Source organism: Oreochromis aureus, linkage group 14 (genome assembly GCF_013358895.1).
Source record: "Oreochromis aureus strain Israel breed Guangdong linkage group 14, ZZ_aureus, whole genome shotgun sequence".
Taxonomy (NCBI): domain Eukaryota; kingdom Metazoa; phylum Chordata; class Actinopteri; order Cichliformes; family Cichlidae; genus Oreochromis; species Oreochromis aureus.
In genome coordinates, this window is record NC_052955.1 from 37,654,645 (window position 1) to 37,673,938 (window position 19,294).

General features: G+C 38.6%; 1 protein-coding gene across 8 annotated transcripts in view; it reads left to right on the forward strand.

The window, feature by feature from the left end:
* The window catches only part of myo18ab (myosin XVIIIAb), a 149,194-nt gene that overhangs the window by 48,019 nt on the left and 81,881 nt on the right, over positions 1–19,294 (forward strand). For 7 of the 8 annotated variants that reach the window (XM_039622625.1, XM_039622629.1, XM_039622628.1 and 4 more), the window contains 8 exons: positions 2,005–2,111; positions 4,811–4,987; positions 5,267–5,477; positions 6,522–6,664; positions 6,804–6,904; positions 11,673–11,736; positions 11,810–11,954; positions 17,862–17,873. In XM_039622625.1, coding sequence (XP_039478559.1) covers positions 2,005–2,111; positions 4,811–4,987; positions 5,267–5,477; positions 6,522–6,664; positions 6,804–6,904; positions 11,673–11,736; positions 11,810–11,954; positions 17,862–17,873 — 960 coding nt within the window. The remainder of the gene's footprint in view (positions 1–2,004; positions 2,112–4,810; positions 4,988–5,266; positions 5,478–6,521; positions 6,665–6,803; positions 6,905–11,672; positions 11,737–11,809; positions 11,955–17,861; positions 17,874–19,294) is intronic. The other variant, XM_039622626.1, reaches the window with a different exon arrangement.

Sequence of the window (19,294 nt, forward strand, 5' to 3'; positions counted from 1 at the left end):
AGTGCAGAATTTATCAAATCTTTCCATTGCACAGGACAAAAGGTGTCCAGGCTTTAAACCTCATATTCTCCCTAGTAGTATCAAATCCATGAAAATAAGGCTTTTACACTAAATAAAAAACACTGAAAAATTTGCTACCTTGAAGAAGACTAAATTTACAGTTCAGTATTTAACTCTACATTAGAGCTGGGCGATATAAGATTTTTTCATATCACGATATGTTTTTTTCATTTCAGGCGATAACGATATATATCACGATATAAGCCAAGTAACTATATTTGTAAGATTTAAATGTGCCGTTGCTCACAAGTAAAATGTGAAATAATCTGCAGCTTGTTTTGATTTAAATATTTATTTCCCATAATAAGTTCAATAGGGTAGATGTACTTAAGGAACATGAGACTTCAGTTTCAGATAAATAAAGGCAAATACTGCAAACTACACAAAAGGCAGCCGCTAAAGCGTTTAAGTTTCAAAATAGAACAAACAAAACAGACCACTAAATTGTCAATTTCACTTAGAAACAAAATTTTAATTCTAAAAGTAAATCTTAGTTCATTTTACAGAAGAACAGACAAAATTGACTAACTTTTGTCAATATCAAATAAACTGAGAACTAAAAGGAAATTCTCAATCTCTCCTTGTTGTATAGCTTAGCTTTTCAAACAGTTTTAACAGTTACTTTAGTCTGACAAAAGCCGAATGACGAATTAGCGCTTTCAGTCAGAGATTGAGCATGCACCGCTTTATTGTATTTCCAGACTTGCTTTCGGCACAATTTACAGTTTAATTTACTCTGTTTTTTGTCAGACTTGAAATAGCCGAAATACCTTCACACTACGGAACTTCTGTGGCCCTTCCGTTCGACAAGCTCTCCGGCATTGGAACCATCATCGGTTTTCTTTTCGGTAACCTTCGCTCACGCTGTCGGTTGATTTTTCTCTAGTCGGCATCTCATTTCCTTCATTACCCAGGCAGCCCGGCTGCAAAAACAAATACACATGTGCACCTTGGCACTTGTGCTGTACGTAACAAGTCACGTGACGTGACTCTGCGGCTGTGATTGGTTCGGCTCTGCGCTACTTAATTTGGATTGGCTGTTCTTTTTTTTTTTTTTAAGAGGACAAGAGAGATGAGGCCTATCGCAATAGTTTAATTTTTCTATCGAGAAAAAGTTATTTCGCAATACATATCGTTATCGTTTTATCGCCCAGCTCTACTCTACATAAAATAAACTACGTACACAGTGTCTTTGAATGGCAGAAATGGAAAAATGTGTGCATGTAGTACAGAGCCATGCTGTCTCAGAGTTTTACTGACTGATTTTTTTTCTTTGTCACAGCAGTTTTTTCTTTATTATGTAGAAAAACTGTTACACTGACAGAATGGTGAGTTAAGGTCAAAGTGGGCTGAATGTGTTCCACGATATAAAATGAGTTTGACACCCCTGCTGTAGATGTTTGGGGGCTGTCAACCTGCTTTTGCAACATTATGTTGAAGTCATGGAAATTGCCTATGGATTAGCGGACTGGAGTGGTGGTGGTGATGTGGTTTTGTTGGCTTCACTGAGCAATAATTTTCAGTTTGCACTGAGGCAAGTGTGTTGTTCTTATCCCGATCTGTTTGCAGCAGCTCAGCATATACATTCTACATATTTGCATATTTGAAATTAAATTTTTAGAACCTCCTAGCTGTGAAGTGTTTTTCATTTCATTGGGATTAAATGTGTTAATTAGCTATAAAAAATTAACTTTATCAGATGATAAAGTCTTTAAAATGGAAATAAAAAAGTCCACACATGTACATAAAAAAACAAAACAGATCAGCGGACGGGAAAACTGGTGGCGTTCTGGGTAAACTGCTCTTTGGAGTTTTAGATGGCAAAGTCATGCATTTTTCCTTTTGTTATTCTTTTTAATTAGCCACTTAAGATATAGAGATCAGTAGAGTTGAGCACTTCAGTCAGGCAAAAACTAAAGTGTTTACTGTCTTATCTCTGGCCAGCCACCGTGGTAAGGACAGAAGCTGGCTCTCTGCCAGAGGGCAAGGTAAGAATCAAAATGGAGCATGACGGGACTGTACTGGATGTGGATGAAGATGACATTGAAAAGGTGAGTAGGTGACTTCCGACCCTGTTCAATTCAATTCAATTTAATTTAATCCAGCTTTATTTATATAGTGCCAAATCACAACATTTGCCTTAAGGTGCTATATGTTAAGGTAAATATGCTAGAATAATACAGAGGAAAAACCCCAACAGTCAGATGAGCCTCTATGATCAAGCGCTTTTGCAACAGTCGGAAGGAAAAACTCCCTTTTATAGGATGAAAAGTCTGGCGGAATCAGGCTCAGGGAGGGGTGGATCATCTACTGCTACTGGTTGGGGGTGAAGGGAGGACGATGAACTAGCTTTTCAGTTAGGGCTGCACGATTTTGCATAAAATGAGAATCACGATTTTTTTTTTTGCTTAGAATTGAGATCACGATTCTCTCACAATTTTCTTTTCCAATATAAATATTTATTGCACTTATGAAGTTGATGTGCAGTTAATAACAGTTGAAACTGAACATAAAAACAATAAATAAACATAAAAACAATAAATGCCTCACATTTTGTGGTTGCCGCAAAATGTTGTACTGCTTGAAATTCCGTCTCCACCGTTGCTCGACACTGCGTGTATAGAGCAGGTAGTGCAACAATAGAAAAATAGTTGCGGGACGGCACTGTGTAGCGTTTGTCTAGGGTGTTGATCATTTTCCTAAATCCCTCGTTTTGCACAGTGTTGATGGGAGCCATATCTTTGGTCAGGTGATAAGTAATAGCCTCCGTAATTTCTTTGTGCCTGCGGGAGTTCGACGTGTATAGGGAAGCGCTGTATAAGGTTCCCGTTGTTGATGTTTGGGTGGTTGACCGGGATGGATTTTCTCCTGTCACTTTCTCGTCATCCCTGACGTGTTCTCCGTTGTTTTTTCCCTGCCAATTTGAGCATCACACGGCACAGCTTCTGTATCACGTGGTATAAGGCTCCGCCCTTGTCATTTGTTGAGCAGGAAGAGTGAGCGCTTGTTTTCATGCAGATTACGTCCCGGATCAAAATGCGGTACAATCGTCGTTGTCTTTTTTTTTTTTTTTTTTTTTAAATCGTTGTCATTTGGAAATGAGATCGCACATAAGTATGAATCGAGATCGCGATTTTCTATTTTCAGTATCACTCTGAGACAGGTTGTTTCTAACTTTAGAGATATTGTACAAATGGAAGAAATCAGTCCTCCATGTTTTTTTTTGTTTTTTTTTATATGTGCATTGAAGGACACATCCTGGTCAAAAATGCCTACCCCAGGGAGGCATGTATAATGTAAAGAGAAATGGTCCTAGCACAGAATCCTTTTGAACTTCATAATTAACCTTAATGTATGAAGATGACTGATGATCTAGCTTTATGGAGGGCTTTTTTCTTTTAAAAAGAACAACAAGCTATGTTTTTTAAATTAGTAAGACACCATTTCCTAAGGTATACATTTGAGACTTATACCAGGGAGTCAATTACTTCTGATTTCAGGCTTTCTTTCTCAGAGGAGCTGCAATATCAAGCGCTATACGCAGTGAAGATGTAAAACTATTAGGAAAATAATCGACCTCTGTGGGAGTAGTGTTCAGGACGCTACTTTGCACTGTCTTGGCTTGTGGTGTTAAAGAAGATAACAGTGCAGGAATTTTATAGTTAAACTTAATTATAGCACTTTCAGAAATACATCTACTGCAATGCATATAGAGGTCTTAGTTTGTCACTTTCATTTCTGGGATATTATAAACAAAAATATAATTTGTTAAATTAAAGTAGATGTTATGATCGCATTGGAGGATCCATAGTACAAAACTTCTGTTGCAAGTCACACTGTATCACAGAACAAAATGTGCATATTAATTATGTAATCCTGTGGTAGACTGTGGTATATATAGTTTTATAATAAAATTTTTGTTGCTGACACATTAAATTCAGACAGTCAAGCGCGTTTGTTGTTGTGACTTAGCACTGTATAAATAAAATTGAACTGAATTTAATAAACAATTCATATTCCTAGTAAAACATTGATAATTAAATTATTATTTATATAGTATATAAAAGTTTCAGTTCAATAAAGAGAAAAAAGCTAGCTTGAAGCCAGCTATCATTAGCAGCCTATGTACATGATGAAGGAGGTCCACTCAGTCTGTGCGAGACACTCAGAAGCAGAGAGTCAGTTTGTCACAGATGGCCACAGAGGATACTACCAGCTCACGGGAATGCTGGAATAGGTGTAGGTAAGGTCAGATGGGACTGTTGGGAAGTTTGGCAGACGCACACTCCTGGCTGTCTAAAGTTACTTTCTTGCTCATAACACTTATAGTGCTTCTAAAATCTATACAAATAATTTTAGTGGAGCATAGTAGCTTTGTTATTGCCATAATTCTGAGAGAAAGGATCTAAACATCAGTGCCCTGAAGAAAAAAAAGAAGACAGTTATTTAGTTGATTCTGCATTATTTTTCCAAGTATACTTTGAGAAAAGAAAGAAATCGAACATCTGCCAGTTCACTATACTGATTGTTTAGACATTTCCTGAGCAACTTGTGGCAGGTGCTTGAAACCAGATGTAACTGACTAAATAGTTTATTCACTAAACTTTCCAATATAAGAATATGGAACTATCACATTTTGTAAATTTGATTTTAAAATGACTAACTATTTAATAAAATAGGATAGGAAGTGATTAATCAATGAATGAGCACAGCTCTTCTGTCATTTTATGATTGCTCTCTCTATGTGTAGGCCAACCCTCCATCATATGACAGATCAGAAGACCTGGCTTCACTACTCTATTTGAATGAATCCAGTGTAATGCATTGTCTGAGGCAACGCTATGGAGGGAACCTCATCCATACCTATGCTGGACCCAACATGGTGGTCATCAACCCTCTCAGCATGCCCTCCATGTACTCAGAGAAGGTAAGCTAAAGACTGATGAGCAAGGCCAGCCAAATTTATATATAGTGTATTAATGCTGGTTGTTTGTGAAAGAAAGTTTGTCAGTTGTCAATCATGTTTAGGTGTTTTGTACGTAGATTAACACTAGCTGCTTAGTGTAGCTGTTTAGTTTAGTGTAGCAGTGTAATTATCACTTCGAGGGTTCGGAGATGCTTTATGCTACAGCTAACTCTTCATTAGTCTCTCTTTATTTTTGTGTTTGTACATGTTTTATGCTCATGTTCTTTTCCTGCTCATAAGGTGATGAACATGTTCAAAGGCTGCCGACGTGAGGATTCAGCTCCTCATATTTACTCTGTGGCCCAGTCGGCCTACCGCAACCTGCTCACCACCCGGCAGGATCAGTCCATTGTGCTGCTGGGCAGGTCTGGTAGTGGCAAAACCACCAACTGTCAGCATCTTGTCCAGTACCTGGTCTGCATTGCTGGCAGCACAGGAAAAATCTTCTCTGGTGAGTCTGTCCACAAAAAGACAGAGGAGGGGTACGTTAACTACAAACCTCAAATATTTTATAATGGAATTTTACATGGTTTCTCAGTATTCTCAGCCTAGTTAGAAAGAATTAAATAATTAAGAGCCCCTATTAAACTGAAAAAAGAGAACTTATCAGATGATGATTTTGTTTTTTAAGAATAAATGCTTAGGTTTGAATTTGATACCTGATTCACATAATAGTACCTTAGATGAACTTCAATTTTATTTATCTCCTGGGGTTTTTCTGCTTGCTCTGGTTTAATGTTCTGATGCATAAAAATGATGCTATAATATCAAGTCAGGTGGGTCCTCTCTTTATCATAACCTGGAGGAGGCTATTTCCAAAACAAATGTAAGGTTTTGATCTGTGAGACCACAGGATAGCTTACACTTTACCTCAGCCTATGTTTAATGATCTCCAGATCAGACGTGTCGTTCAGCCCGTGTGGTGATTTTTGACACAGAATTCCTGCCAGACTGTCCAAGCCCGAACATCACAGCTGTACTGGTTTCAGTCTTTTGTTTTGCATAATGCTTATTCTCTACAACTTTTGAAATTAAGTATTACAGATGATAAAATCAGATAATTTTAAATTGTTTTTTCATCAATTATTAAATACAACTAAATATAAATAATTAACTAAATACAAGTAGGCTCAAATCCTGTTACTGTCTAACTAAAACCAAAAATCTAGAATGAAAAAGAAGAAACTGACAGTGTGAGCCAGAGGTTTTTTACACCAACAAGGATATGTAAGACAGACAGACTGCGGTTTGAGACAGGGCCTGTTGTGAGGACACATATAACATGTATAACAGTTATACACTAAAACACAGTATAATCAGTGTCAGCCAGTCCACATGATCGTCATCAGGTCTTTGTTTATAAAAGTATAATAAGATTTGGACAATGAGAATTATTAACAGGTAGAACAGAATTGTGGGTTCTTTGTGAAACATTGATTGCTAGTTTGCAATGAATCTGCAAATGATGGGACATCTTATCGTTTTGGTAACACAGCTGAGAAGTGGCAGGCAGTCTACACCATACTGGAGGCCTTTGGGAGCAGCTCTACCACCATAAACACAAATGCCAGCCACTTCTCTCATGTTGTTTCCTTGGACTTTGACCAAGCTGGGCAGGTGGCCTCTGCCTCCATCCAGGTAACAAACACAAGCGTGCGCACACAGCTGATCTGCTTGTACTGCACCTTTTTCACAAAACTCTCTTTACTTCAAAGATACTGTACCCACATCTTTTTTCAACCAATCAGAAAAATAAAAGATTGTTGCTACTTCTTAGACAATGTTGTTGGAGAAACTGAGAGTGAGCAGACGACCTGAGGGGGAATCCACCTTCAACGTTTTTTACTACATGATGGTTGGAGCCGACAGCAGTCTCAGGTGACTCCTTGAACCCTTTTTTGTACTGTTGTTTTAGTAACGTAGAGATTTTCTTTTGTTTTTTAAAAATGAAAAACATTTTTGTGACTTGGAAGAATAATAGAGTTACAATAGGTTTTTCACAGTGTTTGTCATATTATTTCTTCATGTTTGTTTTCTTGTCAAGTTTTTGTCACCTATTCGCTGTTTGCTATAGATAGGCATGTCTGGAAATTTCTGGACAGTGGCATAATAGTCACTGTTTCACTGCTGTATACCACCACAATTGCTTTGAAATGAAATTGTCAACAATGAGTATCACTGATTGTTTCAGTCATTGTATCATGGGAGCATATGTTACTTTAAAACCGGTATATACCTTACAGCATGAATGTACAAGGTGTTAATTCTATAGGCCACCCATTCACAAAGTCAAGAATCCTGTGGCCCACTTAAAAATCCAGAAAATCCCATGTGGTCCCCCCATCCTAACTAAAATACAAGAGGATGTGATGTATTTCCTTGAAATTTTTAGTGAGAACACAAACAACACATGCTGTTGACTAAAATTTCTAATGCTTTGCAGTGTGTTAGGGCCTCCCACTGGGACCAAAACCTAGATACAGTGTCTGAAGAAACAAGGCATATTAGCAGTTTAACAATTTATGGTAATTGATTAAGGGGAAATAAACAGACTTTCCAGTGGTATAATATTTATAGCTAAGATGCATTGTTACAACGAAGAAAATAATTGACCATACGCAGATTTCGTTACTTTTTTAGGTAGCAAGTGGACATTCTGTGCTCGAAGTCTAAAAATGGGCAAGCTTAAGGATTTGAGTAAACTGTTGTCACTAGACGACTGCAGCTCTTGTGAGGTGTTCCTGGTTGGCAGTCGTCACTACCGATCAAAAGCAGTCCTCGGAAGGAACTGTAGTAAACATTGATCCTGTGATTTGCAAGTCATTGCGTTCTGTTTTTAATTACATTTAACACATCTTCGCCTTTCTATCAGAATATGGAATGTGTGATGCTTGGCGTACCCCAAATCTTCATAAAAGAGATTACTCCTATTTTTCACATGTGCACCATACATATTCAAGAATTGATTACTTTATCATTGACACTAATTGTCTGCAGCCGGTCCACTCCTGTGCCTACCATAGCATAGTTATTTCAGATCACGCCCCTCTTACTCTGTCTCTGTCTCTTCCACATCCTCCTGTTAAAGCTGCACAATAGCGTTTCAATTCAACCCTTCTGTCAGATGGAAATTTTGTAAAGTTTGTCCAGGATTAGATACGCTTTTACTTTGCCACCAACTCTTCCCCAGAGACTTCCAGCCTTGTCGTATGGGATGCCTTTAAGGCTTGTATCAGAGGCCAGATTATTGCTTATTCAGCAAGAATTAAAAAACAGTCCACCCATGAAAGAAATAAGTTAATGCAACAAATTAAACCTCAGAGTCCCAAACTGACTGCAATGCAATTAATGAGTTCTTAGCTAAACTTGACATTCCTGAAATTCCACCAGAACTTAAAACGAGGCTGGATGAACCCATCTCTCAATTAGAAGTTTCCTTAGCTATAGCTTCAATGCAATCTGGCAAGTGTCCAGGTCCGGATGGCTTTCCGTCAGAATTTTTCAAACATTTCTCTTCATTACTGTCCATGCAGCTTAGTGCAACCCTCACGGACTGCATCAGACAAAGATCTCTTCCTCAGTCATTCTATGAAGCCTGTATTACACTTACTACAAAGAAAGGAAAAGATCAGTTGGAATGTGCCTCCTATAGACCCATTTCTCTATTGAACACAGACGCCAAAATATTAGCCAAGATACTTGCACGTAGACTAGAAATAGTTCTTCCAAATATTATTTCAAAAGACGAGACAGGCTTCATTAAAGGTTGTCATTCATATTTTAACATAAGGAGGCAGCACGGTGGCATGGTGGTTAGCACTGTTGCTGCACAGCAAGAAGGTCCTGAGTTCAATTACACCATCAGGCCAGGGTCTTTCTGTGTGGAGTTTGCATGTTCTCCCCGTGTTTGCGTGGGTTCCCTCCGGGTACTCCGGCTTCCTCCCACAGTCCAAAGACATGCAGTTTGTGGGGATAGGGGATAGGTTAATTGATTAATCCAAATTGCCCATAGGTGTGAATGTGAGCGCAAATGGTTGTCTGTCTCTGTGTGTTAGCCCTGCGACAGACTGTCGACCTGTCCAGGGTGTACCCCGCCTCTCACCCTGTGACAGCTGGGATAGGCTCCAGTGTCCCCAGCGACTCTGAAAAGAATAAGCGGAAGCAAATGGATGGATGGATGGATTAAATTACTCTACTCTCAACCATCTGCTACATTACGAACTAACCGCCAATTGTCAAAACCTTTCAAACCTCACAGAGGCACACGCCAGGGATGTCCTCTCAGCCCCCTGCTTTTTGATTTGGCCATAGAACCCCTTGCCATTGTGTTTCGCAGTTGCAAAGAGGTACATGGCATTTGGAGAAACAATATAGAACACAAGGTCTCGCTCTATGCAGATGATCTCCTGCTTTTTATTTCTAAGCCCTTAGCCTCACTACCATCTGCATTGAATCTGCTTAGTCAATTTGGTCAGATTTTAGGGTATAAACTGAACCTTAATAAAAGTGAGCTCTTCCCGTTGAGTAGCAAAGCAAGTATGTTAGACTTCACCTGCTTGCCCTTCAGAGTTGAAAGGAAAAAATTTACATATTTGGGAATCACAGTGACAAAAAAAACCATAAAAACCTTTTCAAAGAAAATGTGAGTGCATTGCTGAACCAAGTGACGCGGTCCCTCACCCACTGGACACCACTCTCTATGTCTCTGGTAGGATGTATCAATTTCAATTAAAATGACTATTCTACCCAAATTTTTATACCTTTTCCAGGCCCTACCCATTTTCATTCCCAGCACTATTTTCAATGAGCTGGACTCTGTCATCTCATCTTATTTATGGCAGGGTAAACGCCCAAGGCTTACTAAGATGCATCTTCAAAAATCTAAAATTGAGGGTGGGTTTGCACTTCCTAACTTTAGTTTTTATTATTGAGCTGCTAACATACGATGTTTGGTGTTCTGGTATTTTTACCACAATCGGAGTGGTTGTCCTGACTGGGTGACTATGGAATTGCATAGTGACAACAGTATATCCTTACCATCTGCACTTTGTTCTCCACTCTCGTCCTCTTCATTCAGCTCCATCCCCAATCCCGTAGTGGTACACTCATTAAAAATATGGGGCCAGTTTAGGAAATACTTTAAACTCTGTGACTTCTCCCTTCTCAGCCCCATTACATCTAACCATCTCTTTAAACCTTCTATCCAGGACGGTGGGTTTGTGGAGTGGCACAGAAGTGGAATAACTTGCTTTAAGGACCTATTCATAGCCAACAAACTAGCATCATTTGAACAACTTGCTAACAAATATAGTCTTCCACCATCACACTTTTTCAGATACTTGCAAGTCAAGCACTTGTTCCCAGACTTCAGGCTCAAGCCCTCCACCAGAGCCTACACTATTAGAAACTATCCTACAACTCAATCCAACCAATAGAGGGCTGATTTCCTTGCTATACAATAAAATGTTAAATTTGACAGATACCTCTTCATCCAAGCTCAAGACACTGTGGGAAGAAGACTTAAACATGACAATCTCTGACAAAACATGGGCCTCTATACTCAAACATGTCAACACAACATCATTATGTGCCCGCCACTGTTTATTCCAGTTCAAAGTGGTGCATAGAGCCCATTTCTCAAAATCCAGACTATCCCGTATCTATCCTGAAATCACTCCATATTGTGACAGATGACAAACTGCTGAAGCCTCACTGATCCACATGTACTGGTCTTCTCCCAGTCTCGTTCAGTTCTGGACAGATGTTTTTCATACCCTGTCCAGGATTCTCAGTGTGACGCTGGCCCCTGGCCCCCTTCTTGCTCTGTTTGGCATCAGTGGGAATGGAGTGCTTCTATCGGCCTCTAAAAAACAGGCATTATCATATATTACCTACTGAGGTGGCGGGACGCTGCCCCTCCCACTCACAAACAGTGGTTATATGACCTCATGGCGTGTCTAAAACTGGAAGAAATAAGACACTCACTCCAGAACTCTACTGGGAAATTTCAAAGCATGTGGGGTCCCTTCCTTGATGCATTTCAAAATCTATAAGAATTTTTCAGCAAACTCTCTTATGTCAGGTGTGGAAATACGGTGTACAGGTCTAGGGCAGTGACCTGGGTGTGAATGAATGGGATTATTTTGCAGGGATTATGTTACTTTGGGATACATCATACATATGTTTATATTTCTCTTTCTTTCCCCTTTTTATTTTTCTTTCTTTTTTTTCCTTTTATTTCACAGCTGAAGATACATTTCTGAACTCATTTCATAGCCTAAATGTATTACTTAACCTGAATGTTCAGATCATCTGTAACCCTTTTCTTTCTGTTTATATGTATAATATATATGTTTATGTTTATATGTATAAAAGGAAAACCTCTTAATAAAAAGACATTGTTTAAACATTTAACACATCTTCTCAACTTTTTTAGAATTGGGGTTTTACACTAAAAATCTTTGCTAAGTCAGCAATTAAATTTGAAAGTTGTCTTAAAACAAAACATGTTTTTTTGTCTGCTAATCATTGTTACATAGTATGGATATTCTTCTGATATAACAAGAAATGCAACAACTGAAATCAAGCTTAAACATTTGTCTGGCACTGAGGAGCTTATGTTTCTAGTGTCTTTCCTCTCTTCCAGGACGGAGCTGCACTTTAACCACCTGGCTGAGAACAGTGCTTTTGGTATCCTGCCACAGTCTAAGGTAATCACAGTAGATGGTAGATGTTAATAAAAAATGTGTTTGTTAATAAAAAGTTTGATTTGATCTGCTTCAGCCTGAAGACAAGCAGCGATCCTTGCAGCAGTTCACCAAGCTGCAGGCAGCCATGAAGGTGCTGGGCATCTCCAGTGAAGAGCAGAAAGCCCTCTGGCTTATCCTCGGTGCCATTTACCACTTGGGGGCAGCGGGGGCGACTAAAGGTAGGAATGCCCTTCCTCATTGATTTTAGGTACAGGAGATCTTGACTAGGGAGATGGTGTGATTATAGGGGAACTATCCATAGTTCCAAAAGTTCTTTATGCATACCCAGAGCTGCTGTTCTGACTTCGGGCTGAGTGGCTATGTTTATCAAGAGGCCCATAATTAACTTCACTAAAGCCACCATGACAACTTTTTTCAACATGGCCATAGATGGCCTTTGGAAAGTCAGAGGAATGCTTAAAATTTTATTCCCTTTGACTAGAGAAGATTTTGATTATTCCACCAAAGTCGCCATTGAGACAGGGCCAATACGAGGACTACCTGTAGTTCTCACCTGTTGCTTCACTGTAATTTGTCTCGTTTGCTTCAGATTTTGTGCAAACCGTCTGTTTAGACTCAAAAAAACAGTTTCGCAAGCTTTGAGCTTGGTCCATATGAAAACTTTAGGCTTGGAGTGCCTGAGTGAAACTCAGCAGAACACAGCTGAAGAGCACACGTCTGTGATAAGCATAAATACTTCACTCAACGATACTTGTTCTACGTATGTGGATACACCATGTGATGAATTCTGTGAGCAGTTTCACAGAGGTTCAGAAGGATTTCATCTATCCATAGGGCCAAAAAGACAACTACTTATAATTCTCAGCCGTTGCTACGCTGTAATTTGTGTCATTTGCTTCCAATTATGTCTAATCAGCCTGTTTAGACTCAACAAAATAGTTTCAGAAGCAAGCTGTATCCTAATGACAAGTTTACCTATTGTGTGGGCACAAGGACCTCCACCTGGTTCTTCCAGTGATAAAGTAGTAACCACAGGCTCCACAACCACAGAAAGCACTCAGGATGACACTTCTGTGCCTAATCCAACTACTGACATTTTTCATGAATCTCAAAACTTAGAGAAATCAGACAGACTGATTCCTTAAATTAGCGAGATGAGGAGAGTATTGACCATGTCCTTAAAGAGGCACAAAAAAAATCAGGTTAAAACAGTTTAAAATTAGCTATAAAAATCTTGACTGGAGTATAACAATATTCATTAGACTCTTTCAGGCAATACACACAACAGTTCAAAAAGTACATCAACCCAACCAGCCGCGACAGATGGCTGCCCCTCCCTGAGCCTGGTTCTGTCGGAGGTTCCTTCCTATTAAAAGGGAGTTTTTCCTTCCCACCGTCACCTAGTGCTTGCTCATAGGGGATTGTAAAACCCTTTTTGGGGTTTTCTCTCAAATACTGCAGGTTCCTTCCCTTACAGTACACAGAGATTTGGGATGACTGTTGTGATTTATTGCTTTATAAATAAACTTTAATTTGAAATAAAAAAGTCCAAATTTAAAAAATAATGGTTTGTGTGTATGTTTAAGTGATGAACGTCAAAGTCAGTGCAACAACTCAGTTTTTCTTGATATTTATTTATAATCACCTCTGTTAATTCTTGATATTTATTATTCAGTGATTGGTATATATTAGTGCTATTTCTTAAATTTGTAAAATCTGTGACATATTGTATTGTTGAAATAGTTTAGTCTGTTACTGTTACTGTCTTGGAGCAACAGTAACCCACATCATTTCCTTAGGGATTGATAAAGTATTCTGATTCTGATTAATGATATGTGTAGTATTTAATGATTCAGTAATGAATGAAGCTTGACCTTCTGGGAAAGCCTTTCACTTAATGTGAAAAGCAGTGTTGTGTTAAGCTGCCTTGTTGGCCATAATACTTTACAGATGAAGAATGTCCTCTCTTGTCCTGTGCCTTTCATTCTCATTCCCTCTGCTCCCTCTGAAAAGGTATAAAATCTTTTTTGACATGCAGTGGAGCCCCGAAAGTCTGAGACTAAGAGTGAGAATCCTCCTCTTGCTTTAGTCTTGAATTTGGTTTTGACAAAGTTTGTTCTGAAATGATAATATTGACTTAAAAATGTGATGGAAAAATGTAATCAATTAATGGGCTTTTCCGTGTTAATGACAACTCCACTGCATGGATGTGTATTTACATACTGCTTTGCTTTTAATCAGTTATTATTAAATTCTCTCTTCCACAGCATGTCTTTTGTTCTCTCTCCCTCCCCTCACCCTCACAGGAGATGTCTGTCTCTCCCTGAATTTGGTTCTGTTTGAGGTTAAATGTTGGGACTCTGTATTTGGTACCCCAGGCTATGTGTATACAACATTTTATCGAGCTTGGTTTACTTGTCTAAGAAGAGATAGTTTGAAAGATAAGTTTAGATTAAAAAACTATTAACTTTCCTTCACTTGGCCTCAAACAGCCTGTTCATGGTAAAAATAAATAAATAAATTTAAAAAACCCTCAAATGTGGCTGATTTAAAACAATTTTACAAAGAAGATTTAGCCATATTTTCTCCAGAGAAATTTGAAAGATTCCCTCTCAGTGTTAGTTCTTCATGCAAAGCTAAATTTATTCCCACAGAGGAGTAATTTACTTTTAAAGGCTAAAGACAACATTACGAAAACTGAAGTGTGTTAGTACTGCCCATCGTGTCCATACTGCTGAATAAAATGCATATTTTCCTTGACATTTGTTTTACTTCTCATAGTTGGGCTTCATTTGGAATTCCCTTTGGAACTAAGAGTGCTTTAGAAAGACAAGAAAGTGAGAAGTGTGCATGGATCACATCACGGTCTTCAGTGGCGGTCCTAGCCTGTTTGGCGCCCCGGGCGAACACTCCTCTGCGCCCCCACACACACACACACACACACACACAAACACACACAAAAAACATATTAAGGATTGTACATTAACATGAAACTGTTGTACACATACACACACATATGAAGAGAGAGAGAGTATGCATAGTATGCAAACAGCTACCAAACAGCCATCATAATTCGTCATACAATGACAACAGGACAAATCAACCATTGACAATGACTAATTAATATTAAAATCTGTAACATAATGTATTGTTTGGAGTTTAGTCTGTTACTGTTACTATTTTTACCATTTCTTCTTGGAGCAACTGTAACCCACATTATTTCCTTAGGGATTAATAAAGTATTCTGATTCTGATTGTTTCAGGATGACCTGCCATTATCCAATGACACATCTGCTTTCCGGTATCTTTTGCTCGTTTCTCCTCCTCTTCTTTTCTGTTTTTTTCTAAACTGAGCACCTGATGGCTTTGAACGTTTCTTGTCCATCTTCCATTGGTTTCAATTTTGCACTCCAGTATGAACACCCATCCCTCAACCCGAGGATCACCACAACATAACCTAACAGACCTACACCTTAGTTCACAGATTCACTTTGTCTAGGGTGTATTTCTGGGATTTCGCACAACCCAGGATTCAAATCATGAATACATAATGGGCTTGGATTTACAACATTATGAATAAAATGTGCTCTATTTGGAAGCAGCCGGCCCCCCTCCTCTTTCAACGTGTTGTGTGTGAGACTTTAAATCATCAAACTGTAAATTTTAAATTTTAAATTGTTATTGATCCCTTTACCCCGAGTCCTAAAGTGTATATTTATTTTCTTACTCTTCTTATATATATTGTTTGTTTACTTGCACTGCTGTAACTGGAGCCTCGTCGTCTCGTCTCTCTATATACTGGACTGTATGTAGCGGAGATAACAATAAAGTTTACTTTGACTTCAGCAGCAAGCAGGCGCACCGAGGGCTCTCGCGCTCACTTTTCCCGTATAGAATTTCGAAAAAACATCGGTGCAAATTATAAGTCTGTATCATAATGTCTGGTATTTTTTGAGTTTGTTGGTTTGTTTTTATTTTGTTTTATCTTGCGGGTTGGTTATTAGATGCTGCCCTCTCGTCCCTGTGCTGCAAGCAGCAGGCGCACTTCGCAAACGGAGGGCGCCCTTACTCCCAGCAAATGGGCGATAGAAAACCGATCGGTGCCTATGCCATTCCCAATATGTGCTGGCTGACGTCGGGGCAGCATGAGTACGAGCATTTTTAAAAAAAATTTTTGCCGATGCCCGTGATGCCGCCCCCCACCACGATGCCGCCCCGGGCAACTGCCCGTGTCGCCCGTATCTAAAACCGCTACTGACGGTCTTCCTCACCTCTCAGTCAAAGGTCCTGATGAACTCTAGCTATGCCCACTGGTCTGTGCCGAAAGTCAATGGTCGAGGCAGTTTGGGCATCTTCTTAGTAAGCCTCTTGGGCACCAACCTTTGAAGGTTTGTTGGGCAAACCTAACTGGTAGGAGACAGCAGGGTAATAAATAATAAATAAATTTTTTTTTTTTTATATAGCACCTTTCTAGACAGAGTCACAAAGTGCTGCACATAAGATAAATAATAAAAGGTAAAACAGACAATATAAAACAGGCAAAAATGAATAAAAAGCAGTTTGAAAAAGGTGAGTTTTGAGTTGTTTTTTAAAAACAACTACTGAGTCCACAGTTAGTTATAGACCCCAGAACTTGTGTATCCCCTAAAGTGAACTGGAAAGTATTGCTTGGGAGAAAGATGGCTGGAATATCCCTCTTACCCTGCTGCCACTAGAGTGAGCAGTGATCCACTCCAAAAAAAGTAAGACCTGAAACTTACAATGTCATCCTGCTTAATAGGGAAAAGGTATATGGAAAAAAGAGGCCATGGATGACAATATGTTAACAACGAACTGGCAAAAAGTCTAAAATGAATTTGTACCAAATGGGCAATCTAAAATCTATATGCCACATTTGACTTGTCCCTTTAACGTGATTCTCCTAAGTATGTAATTTTAGTTGTTTTATATTGTAGGGACAGCTTGAAATCAAAATGGGCATATCCTGCATTTTGGTTTTATAGTTATATGCAAGTCTCCCAACAACTGATTTATTCATTTTCCCAGCTTCTCTGCACTGCACTGCATTCATTTCCCTGACCTGATTACTTAATGGCAGCATGTCTCTGTTCAAATTACAATCAACTGTAAGGCATGAAATGCGAATTCTTCTTGCAGAAGTTGGAAAAAATTTGTTTTTAACTCAAATTGACTTTCTACCACCAGCCACTAGGTGTCATGTTTGACATATGAATGTACTGCTCTCAGTCAGAGGCATGCTGACTACAGAGGTAAAAGGGAGTACAGATTTTTCCATTAGATGCCATTTAATGTGAAGTTTTCCAAAATGTTTCAGCAGTCCACAGTTAATTCCCCTAGAACTTTTTGAAGTCTAGGTATGTTGATCAAATCCTACATTGTGTTCTGTTTTTATGTATGACATCGAAACAATTTTTGAAATTGAGTTTTAGTTAAATGACTAGTCATATATTTAAGGTTTTATTGTATATAACTAGAAGGTCCCTTAACTTTAAAATTGTGCAGTCTGAAAAAGAAGGCATACCTGCACAGAAAAAAAGATGGAGCGCAACAGAATACATTTATTTTGTATTTGGATGTGACCCCTTTACAATCACTATCATTTTAAATGCCAACTTTAATTTATTTGCAAAATTGTGTCTCCATAACTGTAAGTGATTACGCTTGCATGGATGCTCCAACATAAAACTGGGGACAGTAAAAGTCATCTTTTTACATGTTTTTGCTGAAATGCACACTTACTTCAAAGTGACATCAGTCATAGTATAGAAAGTCTTTTGTGACTTGAATAATTTTTAATGTTGATAGTCTGCACTGACAGTGACTTCACTTGGAGGACATTCTTTATGCTTGGACCATTTTCTTTTAGTCCAGAGTATCATTTACTCTCCACTGGTGTAAAAAAAAGGGGTTTAGGGTGCTATCAGTCACATGTTAAATTTCTCAGCTAGCTGTTCCAAAACATAATGATGTGTTGTCAGTGTTGTTGAATGCTAATGTTCATGTTTTCCTGTGCCTGTGAGGATGTGATGAATCCTTAAACTATCATCTCTAACCCCCCCCTCTTTTTACTTGCATGTTTGCATGCTGTGCCATATCAAACACAGATGGAGATGAAGGTAATGAGAAAAAAACAACACACAAGTCATTGACCCTTTTTTTAACCTAAAAAACCTTATGTCAGAGCCTCTCCTGTTTGTTTTCTGTCTGTATGCCTTTATCATTCTCTTCAGCCCTTAGGCCATTAGCATTTTTATTGTTTCTGCTCCTCCTCTTTCTCTCTTGTGTTTTTGTGTTTTCTTCATGACAGCTCTCCCTTCTCCTTGCGTTGCCTTTTCCTTTTCTCTAAGGTGAAAATCAGAACTTCACTGTTTCTTTAAACCACCCTCTCTGATACCTCCTGTCACCCTCATTCGACTTCTGTCACACTACTACAATTCTAAAAGAAACAAAGTAAAACTTGTACATTTTCAAATCTCTTGTTTGTGTTTTAGCTCTCTACCACAGACCTTGTATTTCCTAGATTAACCTGGAAGGGACCCCGTTGGGTTCTCTGGTTCTGTTTCGCTTTGATTGGCTGTATGTGCTTGGTGTTGTCATGATTCTTTGGTTTATTCTAACACGCCGCCTTCGATTGAGGTTCAGACCAAGTGGAGACGCTCTCCTCTTGCAGATAATTGTGCAAAAACAGATTGAGAGTTAGGATTAAACATGATTAGCTGTCATCTCCATCACATACCTAAGAACACACCAGCCTCACACAGCTTTTCAGTTCTCACATTAGAGATTTCCATATTTATGGTTGCAGGGATCATAACTGGATCCTACTTAAATATTTTAAAGATTTTTAAAACATTAATTTCATTTATTGATTATTAAAATATTTAAGTGGCTCTCATTTTTACTGTCAGTCTATGTGCTGCAAGTGTCAACATGAAACTATTCTGTACTGACTTTAAATATTTTAGTAAAATAACTTACATTACGCCAACTGCAAGATATTCACTAGGTGACTTTTAGAGCCAGCAATGTTCAGCATTAATTCAGCATTAAACATTGCACAAAGAAATGCTGCCTTTCTCTCTTTGTCTATGTTGATGACAGCATATAATACATTATATTTGTGGTATTATAATAATACATTCTTCAGGAGTCTGCTGTCATGTTTTGGATGGGGTAAAGTGATATTATACAGTAAATCAGGACAAGACTGTACTGTACACCTCATGACATCTTTCATTAAGAGAATAGAGACTTTTTAGTCCTTCTAGTGAGTCCATCACAAAAGTTGCCTTTGTTGATGGCAGTAGTTGGGGTCTGGAAAATTTCTCATTCACTCTGCCACTTTCAGAAGATGAATTATCATTATGCAGTTAAATCTTCATATAAGAAATATCCCACTCAAGTGTAAGAATCAAGTCAACAGTCATTTCCTTTTAGGGAACTCCTCTAAATCATAGATGCTGATATGACTGTGTTACTGTGTTAGAGAAGCGCTAAATGTTCAATTACTGCAGAATCTCAAGCTCAGTTGTCGTTT